At 45.5% G+C, this 15,801-nt stretch overlaps 1 protein-coding gene across 1 annotated transcript in view; it reads right to left on the minus strand.

Annotated features, from left to right (window-relative positions):
* Positions 1-15,801, minus strand: part of CAND1 (cullin associated and neddylation dissociated 1) — a 56,221-nt gene that overhangs the window by 20,037 nt on the left and 20,383 nt on the right. The window contains exons 2-7 of the mRNA XM_068276724.1: positions 10,678-10,821; positions 7,713-7,867; positions 7,237-7,360; positions 5,873-6,129; positions 4,489-4,594; positions 1,204-1,349 (exon numbers count right to left, since the gene is read on the minus strand). Coding sequence (XP_068132825.1) covers positions 1,204-1,349; positions 4,489-4,594; positions 5,873-6,129; positions 7,237-7,360; positions 7,713-7,867; positions 10,678-10,821 — 932 coding nt within the window. The remainder of the gene's footprint in view (positions 1-1,203; positions 1,350-4,488; positions 4,595-5,872; positions 6,130-7,236; positions 7,361-7,712; positions 7,868-10,677; positions 10,822-15,801) is intronic.

Below are 15,801 nucleotides of genomic sequence, written 5' to 3' on the forward strand. Positions count from 1 at the left end.
CCACCAATGACGCTCTTCCCATGGACTAACTCAGACTTGAATTGCTGGGTTTCTGTGAAATTGATCTTATTAAGGGCCCTTTTCTACTAGCAATCGCAACTCGCAAACTGCAGTGATAGTGATTTCTTATTAACCACCTTAGCGGTAATGACGAGCTCAGCTCGTCCATTACTGCTGCAGTGGATATCTCCGGCCCCTGTGGGCCGATTTTGATTTTTAATACACGCAGCTAGCACTTTGCTAGCTGCGTGTGGGGTCCGATCGCTACCGCTCCGCGGTGATTCGCCGCAGGGAGCCCCCGCCCAGACCCCTTGCACAGCCTGGCCAATCAGTGCCAGGCTGTGCTATGGGGCTGGATCGGACAACCCCCGACGCCATGACGTCATTCCGATCGTCGCCATGGCGACGAGGGAAGCCAAGCAGAAAATCCCATTTACAACGGGATTTTCTGCTTGCTGTAAAAGCCGGCGGCAATCGGACTAGATGGGCAGATGCGCCCTCTAGTGGTGAATCATGTAGCTAACTTTCAGTTAACTACAATGATTCAGAAATTTAAAAAAAAAAAAACTGTCTGCACGCCACCCTGATGATTTTAATGTAATGCCAGGGTGGTTAATTTTGTTATGCGATTATAATTTTTCATTTACATTGCATTATCCCTCTTAAAATCACTTCAGAAAACTATTGCGATTTTCAAAACAAATCACTATAGTGGAAAATACTTCTCATGATTCCTATGATAAAGTAGCAACCCTAGCTATTTAAAAATCACTATCAATTTGTGACTTTGAGATTCAGCTGTATAGTGGAAAAAGGCCCAAACAGTTTGCAAGGATAACCTTTTGATATATTATACAACAGTGTGCTACATCTCTGAGTCTGGCACCCCTTGTTAACATTGTATGCATCCCTATTTATTGTCCAGAGATGCATCAATTGTTGGCACTTTATAAATACAATAAATAATCTACAGAATACAGAGATGCTCTTTGTGGGGCAGCTTAGACTGCTTTACTCATTATAGCAGACTGACGCAATAGCTTAGCATCTCTTGAGAAAAAAAACATGCAATAGTATCTGCCAGTGCACAGACATAACAAAAATATATACATTTAAAATAAGGTGTTTAAATACTTTTGATGTACAGATCCGTGAATTATTTTTCCTTACTAAAAAGTGGATTTTGACTTTATTGAAGAATACCTTGGTCGTCGTCATCTGCGCCATCAGCATCCATAGCGTTTTCATCCTCATCCTCGTCATCATAGTTGTAATTCGGATCATATGTTAAGTATTTCAAACAGATGCTTATAACTGTGGACACATGAGGATACACTTCTTTGGGGCACCTAAAAGTAAATTACTTTATCAATTACTTTTTTCATTTTCTGGTTGAACTCGATGGGACGTATGTCTTTTTTCAACCCAAATAACTATATAACTATGTAACCTTAACCCCTTCCCGACCACCAAACGCCGATATTAGTCGGGAAGATGGCAGCCCCAGGACCGACTAACGCCGAAAAAGCGTCCTGAGGCAGGGTATTACACAGGATCGCGGCACGCAATCACCGCTTGAGTGATGGAGTTCTGCTCCGTCATCAGTCTACCAGTGGCCATCGCCGCTAGCAAACTGTTAGACTGCCATTTACATTGTACAGTGCTGCGATCTACTGCAGTGCTGTACTGAGAACAGCCGTGTCACTCGGCTGAGCCCTGGAGCGGCTCCGATCGTGATCCCCTCTTATAGGCTGATGCCTGTGAGAGAGGATCGCTGTGATTGGCAGGTGGGGGAGGGGTAGACAATTTTAATAATATATATATATATATATATATATATATATATATATATATATATATATATATATATATATATATATATATATATATATATATATATATATATATAAAAATACACAAATTAATAAAAAACAAACAGATTTACTTACCAGGGGCTTCCTCCAACCCCGGGCAGCCGTCCTGTGCCCTCGCCACAGCTCCTCTTTCAGCCGATGGCCCGGGGTCCCCTCCGCTGTAGATGCCGACCTCGCCAGGTCAGCCTCTACCATACCTACGCAAGCATTGCTGTCAATCATGCTGATGTCACTTGGAGTGTACTGTGGAGGCGCAGTAGTTCTGTCTGTGCAGAACACGCCAGATGACATCAGTGCAGCCAAGAGCGGCTCTCACATCGGCATCTACACTGGAGGGGAGCCCGGGCCATCGGCTGGAAGTGGAGCTGCGGTGAGTGACATTTCAGCAGCTAGGGGCTAGAGGAAGCCCTGGGTAAGTAGATCTTTTATTGTTTTTACCAAGTTCAGATCTGTCCTTTAAAGAGAGACTGAAGCAAATAAAATTTGCTATTGTTACCTTGTAATTCGCTTCAGCGCTCGTTTTGCGGCTAGGATGAGGCGCTTTACAACTGGTGAGATTACTGAAGCAAACTAACGGGTAACAATAGCAATTTTTGTTCGCTTCAGAGTCTCTTTAAGCCTGGTACACACTTGCCATTATGATTGGCCAATCACTGACCAATTTTACCACCTCCATGTAGTATGAGGGTCAACAGATATTGAATACTATGAGCAGTTTGTGTAGGTAAAGCATCAAACCACATGGGGATGGTAAAATTGGTTAGTGATTGGCCAATTAAAATGGAGTGTGTACTAGGCTTTATACTCAGAAAAATACATGAAATATGTATGATTTTATAGGCATCTATAAACTTAAGGCCTGGAACCCACTGAAATCCGCAAACGCAAAACGCAACCGCTAGCGTTTTGCAAGCGGATTCATGCGAGTTTTCGGTCGCGTTTTGCAACAGTGTATTTTTTTCCTCAGCGGTTGTGTAGCGTTTTGCGTTTTTATCCTGATTGGTCCTGTGAATTATTTTTAATTTTGTTACAGTGTGCTGAACCGCAAAACGCTAGCAAAACCGCTCAGTTTAGGTTTTGCTGAGCGTTTCAATACTTTACATTGAAGCGCTAACGCTCCCAAAATGCTGCAGGTCCTGCGTTTGCGTTTCTGGGAAACGCAAACGCTCCTGTGGAAGTTGCCCCATCCATTAACATCAGCTGAGCGTTTTGGCAAAACGCTAGCGTATCGCAGCGCTGCCAAAATGCTCAAAAAAACGCTCTTGTGGGTTCCAGCCCTGAATGTTCAGAAATCTCAGTCAAGAAAGCGTTCTACACAGGCATTTTTCTAGACGCACACAGACCTGGGATGGAACAGGTTGTGTGCACACATAATTTTGATTGACCAATTTTACCACTTCCATGTAGTATAAGGGCCAATAGATTTTGAATGCTTTGAACAAATTTTGTACGTAAGCTGTCATACCAAGTGGTGGTGGTAAACTTGGCCAAGCATTGGATGTGAGCATGCACTCTGACTGGTATTGCAAACTTAATGGGATCTGAATCTGACCTCACCGAAAGAGCCACCTTTTACAACAAGTGTCTACACTATATCTCCTTTTATAACAAGTGCCACAAATTTGTTCAACACATCAAATTCAGAGATCACATTTATCTTGCAGCATGCAGGGGGACGGTCTCCAGAGCTTGCTTTAGCCAGCACCTGTCCCCCCTCCATGTGTATAGTGATGTCTTCTGCACAGTGTCACATACACACGTGCAAGTACATCCATCTCTGGTGAAGTTGCTCTATGTATGCTGGGAAGCGGACGTGGCAGCATACAAATGTAATGACAATAGGCTAGATTGCACCATTAAAATATACAATAGACATTGGGAAAAAAATAAAAAGGACCCTTCATAAATAATGCATAACTTGCAAATCTCTGTAACCAAATTTCTAATTAAAGTTTATTTCCTTATTAACCTCCTTAGCGGTAACCCCGTGTGTGACACGGGGTAAGCCGCCGGAGGGTGCCGCTCAGGCCCTGCTGGGCCGATTTAAATAATTTTTTTTTGCTGGACGCAGCTAGCACTTTGCTAGCTGCGCCAGCACCCCGATCGCCGCCGCCGCGCGCCCGATCGCCGCTATCCGGTGCGGCGCGCGCCCCCCCCAGACCCCTGCGCTGCCTGGCCAATCAGTGCCAGGCAGCGCCAAGGGGTGGATCGGGTCTCCCAATGACGTCCCGACGTCATCCCGCCCCGTCGCCATGGCGATGGGGGAAGCCCTCCAGGAAATCCCGTTCTTTGAACGGGATTTCCTGATCGCCTATCGCCGGAGATCGGCGGGGCTGGGGGGATGCCGCTGAGCAGCGGCTATCATGTAGCAAGCCCTGGGCTCGCTACATGATTTAAAAAAAAAAAAATTAAAAAAAACTGCTGCGCTGCCCCCTGGCGGTATTTTTCATACCGCCAAGGGGGTTAAGGGTTAATTTGTAAGCCCATAGATTGAACAAATTTACCAAATTATAAATTAAGAGAAATGTAGGTAAAGCAGTTAGCACTACTCGGAATTGCTTTACTATAAGATTAACTGGCTATGGTATATGCAAACAAAATGATCAAATCTTACCGTCTCACAAAAGATTCAAATGCTTGAATGCAGTACTCTCTTAATTCATCATCATCAACATTACAAAACTTCACCACAAGAGGAATGATTTTCTCCAAATATTCACCTATAACAAGAAAATTAGACCATTTGCTAACAAACTGAAAACAGCTGGGGGCGATAGAAGCTCACCTGTCACCCTATATTACTAAAATATCAAAATTTCATAAGTTTACTTTTTCTTACCACTTCCTGCAAAATGGATTTTTATAAACACCTCATTTGTGCACCTTTAGTGCAAATAAGATGTGCGCATTTGAACCCTTCAGGTCATGGCATGAAGTGGTTACAGTTGAAACATCACCATTTTGAAAAATATGCCAGTAAAGCTGCCCATGGTTGATACAATCTTGATAATACAATTTCAGACAAGACAATATTTATATTGCGCTTTTCTCCTGGTGGACTCGGTGCTTTCCACATCTATGTAACATGAAGGACTACCTAATACTTGTTTGAAGCATATTCAATTTACCCTTCTAAACAGATTTAGTACAATCAAAACTGTGTTGCTGATGGGCACCTTATATGCCTGCAGCTGAGCAGCCTTACTGTGCTGTCGCTACCAACTTAGATGCACCTCTCTGTTGCTGTAAATGCACACCATGACAATGCCGATCAAAGTACAGAGACAGCTCAAGACTTGGTGGATGCCCCTTTCGGCCAGTCACCTGTGTCTCATCAATGTAGACAGCAATTGTATAATCATGCGAGGAGAAGGTCAGCCCTGGAGAAGCTATGCTGAAGTGGGCAGTGTGAAGAAAAACTCAGCACTTTCATGGTCGTGTTTAGAGTGCAGAGCAAAGAAAACATTTAGGCTAATTTCACACCAGGACGTTGCGTTAGAGGGGGCGCCTGGTGGTGCTGGATCTGGACGTCAGAGTGAGCCGCGTTGTGCAGCTCACTCTGGCGTCAGTGATGCCGTGATGCGCACTCTTGTGCGCATGTGGCATCACGTGGTCCCGCCGGCCAATCGCCGCACAGAGCGGCTGCTCCAGGAAGTAAACACTGCACGTCATAACGTGCAGTGCATATTAATTAGCCATGTGCCTGGCCGCTCTCCGCTCCTCCCCAACATTACTGAGCATGTGCAAGCAGTCTAACGCGGCTCAGCCGCGTCCAAAGTACTGCATGCAGTACGTTGTCTTGTGACGCAGCGTTACAATGTAACGCAACGTCCGTACTGTGAACAGCCCCATTGATTTTTCAGTACTGTGCGGTGGGCTGCGTTACAGGCTGCTCTAACGTGCGCCTGTAACGTCCCACTATGAAACCAGCCTTATGGTGAAAAGGGAAGACCATTTACTAATCTATACAAAACTTCTCGCATAACTCTTTTTCTTACCTATTCTGTGACCTGCTTGTCTACTGATAGCAGCAATGCACTGTATGTAGGTCCTGGTGGTAGACATGGAGTCATTTTTAGAAAGCTCAGTCAACAAGTGTTCAATGAGATCAATGAACACAATATTGCCACAACTCATGACCAGATGTCCAAGAGCGATAATGGTCCTTTTTCTTACAGCAAGTCTTGGACTTGTTAACTGTGGAAGTAAGCAGCTCAGAATTGATGGGTGGAAATTAACAAGCAATCCGCCTTGTCTGAAAAATAAAAAGGGAACATAACTTAGGTTTGATGTTCTGTAAAGCAAATATCTTTTCTGAATAACCAGCATACATTAATAGCAACAAAAACATTTTTTTATCTGTACCTGAGAGCAGGAATCAGAAAGATTTCATATTTAGCCAGGGCTTCCTCCAGCCCCATGAGCACCAGCTGCATCCCTAGCTGTCCTCCCGGGTGGCTTCGTTCGGCTACAATCATCCACGATAACTGGCTCAGTCAGTCTCTTCTGCGCAGAAGAGCTTGACTGACGAGACTGGGCCAGTTTCCAGGGCTGATTGCGGCCGAACGAAGCCACCCGGGAGGACGATGAGGGATGCATCCGGTCCTCATGGGGCTGGAAGAAGCATAAAATCTTTGATAACTGCTTTCAGGTTCCTCTAAAAGAAACCTGCGACGTAAAAAAAAACAAAAAAAAAACAAAACTGTTCACATCCCTGGGGCTTCAGCCAGCCCCCTGCAGCCGTCGTGTGCCCATGCCGGTATTCAACGAACTTCCGGTCCCCCACCTCGGTTAAGTTTTGGTTTCTTCAGTCACTGGCCACTGCGCAGCCATCGTTCGTACTCCCGTTGCAGAGAGCATCCTCTGGTGCAGTGCATGGCTTTCTTGTACTGTGCATGCACAGGACGTTCCCGGAGACGGCAGCGTGAATGAGGATGCGCAAGGCCAGGGCCACGCAGGCACAGTGAACGTCGACTTGCAAGTCGACGAAAACGAAACTTAGCCGGAGACCAGAGGATCGTTGAGTACCGGCATGGGCACAGGAAAGCTGTAGCGGGCTGGCAGAAGCCCCAGGTAAGTTAAACTCTTTTTATAACATTACAGGTTTCCTTTAAATGTCGGATGATCTTTGTTGTTTCTTCAAATATATATGAAAGTGCAGTAATCCAAGGAAACAGTTGCCCGTTTATGGGTAAATATCCTCGGCTCAATTATTCTATACAGCATATACAACCAGAGCTTAACAGAGTTTAAATATTTGTGTTATGCATGCAGATGCACATATTCCATTTGGAAAGTATTTACAACCAACACAAAGCTCAGAATCCCTTCAGGAAGGCACTTTGCAAGGATTTAGCATTACCTGCTAAGCATATCAGCCATAATGTCTAGGGCTTCCAGCTGCACAGACACATCCTCTTGCTTTGCAATAGCACTTGTTAGGCGGCCTGTAATTTTTTTGCAAACATTTGCTGCCAATGCAGATCCTGCAGAATAAAACAATCAGTTAATTTTGAACATTTTTAAGTCCCACAAATTAATCCACCTCAGTGATGGTCATAAAAGTATTGCAAATTGCATTACATGTTACCCGACCAAGCCCATAAAGAAAATGGTTATCCTGCATTCCTAACAGTATATCCTACAGTCATGTTGTGGGGTGCCTAGTGCTAAATGGAGTGGATGAAGCCACTCTTAGTACAAATCCATAAAGTATAAACCGCGACCTTCTTGATTAAGGTGCCTACTTAAACTGATGGATAAGTACATTAAGCAACACTAGTCTCTGTGTTTAATAAAACAGCAGCATACAAGAAAAAAAGCAATGGAATCTCTTACCACTAGATGCCGGGGGAAGCTCTCCAATGACAGTCTTCAACCCAATACTAGATATATCACGTAGCTGCTCCTTGTCGGACAGCATGTTTGTGCAGAGAGTGTCCACAATTGTTTCAACTTGATACTCCTTTACCTTACTAACCAGAGGTCCAAGGCTAAAAATAATAAAAATAACATAAAAGAATAAAAAAAAGTCAAGCCATATGTTGTTCCTAAAGCAAATCTCACACATATTCATTGGTTGGTAGTTAACAGAACAATGCAATTCATGACACAACAGCCAATGAGCTTATGTGGAAAATAATATTTTTCTTTGTGAGGTTTGCAGTTGCTAAATTCAGATAGTGACCCCAGGAGGGGGAAGCCTCCGAGTCCTCCAGTGCCTTTGGGCTCGTTCACACTACAAGAGCTTTTCTAAGCTCTTTGTGATTTTAAAAGCTCTTGTTAATGGTAAGGTATGCAGTGTTCTCCCCAGGATCAATCAAGTGGGCGGGCCGCCCGGGTAAAATCAATTACCGCCCGGCTGGCTGTGTTCCCAGCTGCCATCACCACGTGGCCAGCTATCGCACTGGGTTACTAAGCAAAAACCCGCGCTGCTCCCGAATCTGCACAGAGCAGCGCTGCAGAGTAGCAAAGTAGGTGTTACCCATAGCGTGTCCGTCCCTTTCCTGCACATACAGGCTCTATTAGAGTGTACGGCGGAAGCTTTCACTCACCGCTCCTCGCCGTTCGGGGTTCCCCTGCTTGCCTGTCACCGGCTCATACCTAAGATGCCCTCTAGTGGCGAGGCGCCACTGCATTGCGACATAGATGTGAGCCGGTGACAGGCAAAGCAGGGGAACCCGAACGGCGAGGAGCGGTGAGTGAAAGCTTCTCTGCTAATAGAGCCTGTATGTGCAAGAGGGGGATGGACACGCTGCTGGTAAACTACCACTTTGCTACTCTGCTCTGCCAGGGGATGTTTGAAAACTCGGGGCAGGGGGGGGGGGGGGACGAGGAGAGGGGGCGGGAGATTAACACATCAGCTCACTGAGCTGAGATTCTGTCAGCATGGAGAGCCGGTGACAGGCAAAGCAGGGGAACCCGAACGGCGAAGTCAAGCTTCCGCCTTACACTCTGCTAATAGAGCCTGTATGTGCAGGAGGGGGACGGACACGCTGCTGGTAGCCGACTACTCTGCTCTGCCGGGGAATGTTTGAAAACTCGGACGAGTAGAGGGGGCGGGACATTAACACATCAGCTCACTGAGCTGAGATTCTGCAGCACGAATCTGCCTGGCATTTGGCAGAGGGGGCAATCGGGGGTCAGGGTTACACTCGAAATATGGCTGGGGGGAGGGGGGGAAGGTCCAGGCAGCTATGGATCTCATGGCTGGAGCAGCAGATGAGTCAGTGGAGCTGTGAGAAGCTGCATGCACAACTTGATGATACTGACGTGCTGTCCTTGCAATGTATTCAAAATAAGATGTCATCAATGTTGTGTGCATACCTGAACCACAGATATGCCAATGCAGTGTTCTCCCCAGGATCAAACAGGTGGGCGGCCCTGGTAAAATCAATTACCGCCCGGCTGGCTGCGTTCCCAGCTGCCATCACAGTGTGGCCGGCTATCATGCACGCTGCTCCCGAATCTGCACAGCTCTGTGCACGAGATCTCACGCTTCCCGGTGAGCTCGTGAAGTCATTGGCTCAGCGGTAGTAAGAGGCGAGACCAGCGCCCAAGGCTAAGCCGACAGTCTGCAGAGGCACGCATAGAGGCTGTCATCGTGCACGTACACTACTGTCAAGCCTGTAAGTATCCGCATCCGCCACCCCCCTAATGTGCAATGTGCCCCCGCCCCTATACTTTATCTGACCGTGTGCACCGCTTGCTCCGGGCTGCGTCCATCATCCATACACATGCCCCACATGGGCGCATGTGTAGGACATAATTAGTGCATATTTAATTTTCCACACCGCCAAATTTCCCCGTGCCGCCCCACCCGGCAACTTTTTCATGCCACCCGGCTGGAAAAAAATCCTGGGGAGAACACTGGTATGTGTTCTCACTGGAGTGATGTGATTTTGTAAAAATCCCCTATAGCATTGCATTACCAAGAGCTTTTCAAATCACTAGCGCTCTTGTAGTGTGAACAAGCCCTTCCCCTGTCCTCCTCTGCCAAGCCATTCCACCAGAGCCCCCTCTAAAGATAGCAGGAGTGTGGCCACACTTTGCCTGCGCAGTAGCACAGACTCAATTGGGCTTTTTCCAAAGAAAAGCCAAGCAGGTCCATGCTAATGCATGAGCCATCAACAAGCATTTTATTTCCCCATTGGGGACAGTGTGTGAACGGACCGGTGAAGGAGGACAGGGGGAAGAGCCCACTCTTGAGGCGAGTACCCACTTGGGGGCACTTTTTTTCCCTACAGGTACACTTTAAAAACTTTATATGAAGTCTGATTAACAGTAAAAACAGAGGTCTTGCATACATGCCAAAAAACCGGGATAAGTATTATTCATGAAATAAAATGCTACATGTAGAGGCACTCTAGTTACAGTGGACTACAAAGCACTTTATGGCAATGCACAAATGCGTAAAGGTAATGTGCAGCTTCAATGATAATTAGTAGTGTAATTGTGCTAGGAGCGGCAGGGTTAGAACTCAAAATCCAGGCTCATTTGTGGCATAGAAGAATTACAATTTATGGTACTAGGTACCTTGATTCTTTTTTTACACTTTCATAACACAAATGAATTAATATCACATTGTATGAAAGATTAGTTCAAGGCTTGCTGTCTATTTATAGTTGACTGACACATAACCTAATAACTAGACAATTCACCAGCATGCAAGTTCAAATCTTCACAACAGCAGAACATTTATAGAGCACTTTTCTCACGCAGGACCCAAACCGCATCTTGATATCACAGCAAAAAAAATGAGCTGAAAAAGGAAATCAGAGGGTAGCCTGTTAAATGTACTTACCATTTCACTGCTAGATTTTGAACTTCGCCATTCTTGTCTTCTAATAGCTTTAAAATCATCTTGACCACTTTCCTTTCACTATCATCATCCAATTTAATTGAGTCTTTCTGCAGTTCTGTCATTAAATCATTTGTTGCCATGAACCTAAGAAAGAAATGCAATATTCATTGCACTGTCAAAAGCTGCAAGTGGAGCAAAAATCTTAGTTGTACATACAATTTTAAAGGAGTCATCAGGTGTTTTATGCTACCTTTAGATCTACTTATCCGGGGCTTCCTCCAGCCCCTTGCAGCCAACATGTCCCTTGCAGCATCTTTGCTCGCAGCCGCCGGCCCGTGGTCCCCGCCGATGTAGAGGCCGACCTCGAGGTCATGCTCTACTGCACCTGCACAGAACACTCGAGCCCACGTGCGAGTGACTGACAGCGTCGCTTGCATAGGCGCAGTAGAGGACTACATCAAGGTCGGTCTCTGCACCAGCGGGGACCCCGGGCTGGCGGCTGCAAGCGGAGATGCAGCACGGGACATGTCAGCTGCAAAAGGCTGGAGGAAGCCCCGTGCAAGTAGATCTAAAGGTAGCATAAACGCCTCATGACTCCTTTAAGATCCAGCATTCAACAATTAGACTATTTCAACAATTTGCAGATAACAAGAATCATTGTTACTTTAGTACCAGTATTTATTATCTGGTTCCACTAAAACTGAAGAAACACACAATGGGCCATATGCACTTAACTTTTTCTCCCGAGTTTTCTCCTTGGAGATAAATTTTTCATCTATTTAAAATAACTTTCCAGCACTTTTCAACTGAAAAAGTACCGAAAAAGTAGGCGAAAAAGTACTATCAAAATTTTGAGTATTTTCTAGCTTTTTGGTGTCTTAAAATGCATTTTATTGACAAGTTTAAAATTATCACCTAGGAGCAAATGCAGGAGAAAGTAAATTGCATATGGGCCATTGAATGCTAGTGGCATATAGTTGATAGCAACTCCACTGGGCAACAGTCCCACGCTTTCCAGGGATATGTGGCTGTTAAAATGCTGAATATGTGACATAGCACTTGGTGTCAGAGTATTTCTGCCGGACTGGAAGTCTTTTGTAAGCAGATTTAAAGTGAATTATTCTAGGGCAGGACAAAGCCCAGGACAAAGTTTCCTGCCTGCTCCTTGATGGGTCAAAATAGTTCCCGATTTCTTTATTAATTTGCTTTCCTACTCATGGGTTGTTTCTGTGCCCTGGCTCAAACTGACTAGTTCAACCAGAAATACCGTCAATGTGCCCCTTTGGAAAGGAAAGCAGTTTGCATGCAGTCTTTTACTGCTTACAATGGTGCCCATTTGAAGCTCTCGAGTGCCACATAAAATGCCGAGGAGGGCTATAAGGAACTTGCCCGCTATTGAAGTTTCTGCGGAGACCCGGGCGGAATCCGTCGCTTCTGGGTCTTGGCACTTGTTCCCCACTGATGACGTCACTGCTGAGACACAAACCGCACATGCAAATAGGCGGAGGACACGTTCGCAATACGTCCTCCGCAAATATAAGCAATAGTCAGCTGACACCTAGGTAGGCTGAACGCTGTGTGACTGGATGTGCGGAGTGTGGCCGGCCACTGATTGGTTGAAAGTTCTACTTAAACCCGCAGAGTGCTCCCAGTCATCGCCTGTGATAAGCATAGCTTTGGCTAGTTGCTGGGTGCGCACTCACTTATTGATATTACTGGGTATTGACCTTTGGCTTGTATTGACGATTCCTGTCTGCTGTGATTAACCCTTGCCTTGTTTCCTGGATACCCTTGCCTGCTGCCTGGACCAACCTCTGCCTAGCTTCCTGGATAACCCTTGCCTGCTGTCTGGACTGACCTCTGCCTTGTTTCTTGGATACGCTTGCTTGCTGCCTGGACTGACCTTTGCTAAGTTACTGGACACTCTAAGTAAGCCCAAACCAATCCTTGCATATTGAATAATCCTGCATGTGATCCTTGCTTGAACTCTCTCCTTGCCTGGATCCCTCACTGCCTGATCCTCATACCTCTGTCATTACTGGCAATCGACACGGAGGTCCTCATCCTCCTGAATCAAGGTAACCTGTGTAATACTTATGAACTATATGAACTGTGTTACTAGCCTTAGTGGGGTCCTAGAAGGTGGTTGTTCTCTCTACTTCAGTTTGTATGCCTTGCACGTTAAGATCTGGGTGTAATCGAAGTCAGGAGACATATCTTGTGTCCTGTTCAAGCAGGGACTTGTCTATAGGTGAAGACGTGGGCCGAGCTTAGAGCTGCGGCACAAGATTGGGGCATAGTGTCCGATTGGGAACATAACCTGTCAGGCCTTACAAGGGCCATATTCGGCCTGCTGGTCTTGAGTTTGACACCTGTGCTTTCCATCTCCTCTCTGCATTCCCTAGTTACACCGCCGGGCCCTATTGGCTGTGTCTTTGGTGTCGATCACTGGAACAGGGGTGGGGTGAAGAGATGACTAGGAAGGCTCTAAGGGATCCAGAGCCTTCCCTCTTCACAGGTGAATATCTACCTTTTTTTTTCCCTGGGGGTGGTTACATGTATCCTTTTAAATTATTTCCTGAAGTACACAGCAATGGACCAACAAATATGAAGAATGAAGCTGAGACTTTCCTAAATCACAGACCCATTCATGCAAGTCTATCTCCACCTACTTCTTGTCTGCACAAATAACCTGTGTGATTTCTTGGGGCAGTGGATGTGCTGTCACAGAAGGGCACGTATCTGTGCTCAAGTGCAATGGATACTACCATGAATCATTGGATATGTATTATGTGAATTACTACCGCCACACTATACAAAAATGTTAGAGCTCAAACCCACTAGCAGCATTTTTTTGCCAGCGTGATTCTTCACTTGAGTGAGAATCACGGTAAGTTTTGAAACATTGTGGCAATTTTGGCATGTTTCTCATTCAAGTGAGTGGGGGAGCACTTTCAAAACACTGGCAAAAAAAGCAGGTCGTGGGTTTGAGCACTCCGCGTTTGCTAATTGTATCAGTAATTGAATGTTGGGATAAAATATTAATGGAATTCATAGTTTCTAAAGTTGTAATGTAATTTCATGGAGGTACTGTGAAAGATGTGATATAGTGTGCTGCCTTGGATACATTTGTAGTCTGGAACCAAGCGAATCTGATCATTTAGATTTGCGTATAACGGGAAATCCTCATGCCAGTGCAATCGGTATTGTGAGTGCACTTTAATACAGGGGAGCTATGCTATGTTGGGGTACCCTGTGCCTACTTTTACTTTACAAAGAGCAAGAGACCAAAGCAGCAAGTGCTTCAAGGAGGAGTTTTATGATTGGACTATGGGAATCATGTGATGTGCGACAACTAGAAGGCAACCCTGTGTTTAAAGGACAACCAAAGTGAGAATATAGAGGTTGCCATATTATTTTTCCTTTTATAAAATACCAGTTGCCTGGCAGTCCTGCTGATCTTTCTGGTCAGTAGGGTCTAAAATCACACACCTGAAACAAGCATGCAGCTTGTGAGATTGGTCATAGACATCTGATCTGGATGGGGTCTATGGCTTAAAGTATAAGAGGCATAGGCTCAGCAGGACAGCCAGGCAATGTGCATTATTTGAAAAGAAATAAACATGTCAGCCTTCATAAAAATTTAAGAAAATTAAAGTGACGGTGTGTGTAGAGGTGTGTGTGTGTGTGTAGATAGAGAGAACTAAGGAAACGCTAAAATATTCCAGCGTCCTGGATCAGCAGTTCATGTTGCCTCCGTGTGCCGTCCTTAGCTCCGCCCAACGCGTTTCGTCATGAAGACTTATCAGGGGCTAAAACTTTTATTATATGCGCTTTTACATTGGAACCATCTGAGTGTGATATCACAATTTTAATTCTTATATTAAAGTCTTTATTGCACAATGGAAGCGTTTCCTTAGTTTTTAATAGGAAAAGTACTTATGAATCGAGGAGAAGCTGGGCAAGCAGAGGTAAAGTACGGAGTAAGCGATATGAGCTGTTTGTGATTGAGCAGCAACCCTATTTGGTGAGCACAATTGTCTGGTGGTGTGGGGTCACACTGACAGGGCTGTTGCAGTGCAGTGTAGACGTACACTTGGTGAAAGCGGGCCCTGGAGCACATGGGTGTGGAAACGCTGAATGATAGAAGGTGGAGTGCTGGGCTCACGGTTGCATTGGTGTAGGAGTAACATTATCCACAGATACTGCACTATGTACTGCTTTATGTCTTTTATTTGAGGAATTGCAGCTGGATGGAGGAGGTGACAGAAAAACTACTGTGGATGATTGATTATGCGATATCTGCTGTTTGTAATTGAGCAGCACCTTTATCTGGTGAGCGCTTTGCATATATGAATTGTATGCAGTGGTGTTCACTCTGCTAATATTTGTTGCACAAGCTAAGGTGGAGGTGCATGAAGTTAAGAGGATACTACACTATTACGGCCCTTTGTTTTCTTTTAATCTCCTTTCTGATGTCTATAATTTCAGATCACCGTGAACGACCAGATTGGTGCATGTGTTGGAACTGATATAGAGCTGGAGTTTTGCCATATGCCTCAGGGTACTGTATTGAGCGCAAACACCCTTACATACAAACTTTACAATAATATCTGGTGGTGCAAACCGGTACTGGAGACTATTTACTATTCCTTACTTTCTGATTAACTACTTAAGTACCAGCGGTCTCTGCCCCCTTAAGGACCAGAGTCCACTTGTACCAGGACGGATTCCCGGGGAATCGCCGCGCATACCCGCCGCAACCGCCACTCGCCGGGACCCCCAGGACATAGACTCTGCCGTCTCTATGACGGCAGAGTCATGTGAGCCGGTCAGGAGCCGCCTGGAGTCAGAGTTGGTGGTTTCATAAACTGAGAAAGATTTTTGTACTGACTCCACAGCCTTGCTCTCATCTAGCAACAGACCAGACTGACTAGTATCCTCTTCCAAAAAACAATGAGCCTTGGGCACCCATGACCCGACTCAAGATATCCTCACATCACCCTTGTAGTTTCCCAGAAATTACGGCAATGGACCAACAGCCCTGCAGAACAGACCCATGCATTCCTATGAGAAAGCACAAACCCGCTAACCTATACATCCCCAAAATGTACAAGCCCAAAG

This window comes from Hyperolius riggenbachi, chromosome 3 (assembly GCF_040937935.1).
Source record: "Hyperolius riggenbachi isolate aHypRig1 chromosome 3, aHypRig1.pri, whole genome shotgun sequence".
NCBI lineage: Eukaryota > Metazoa > Chordata > Amphibia > Anura > Hyperoliidae > Hyperolius > Hyperolius riggenbachi.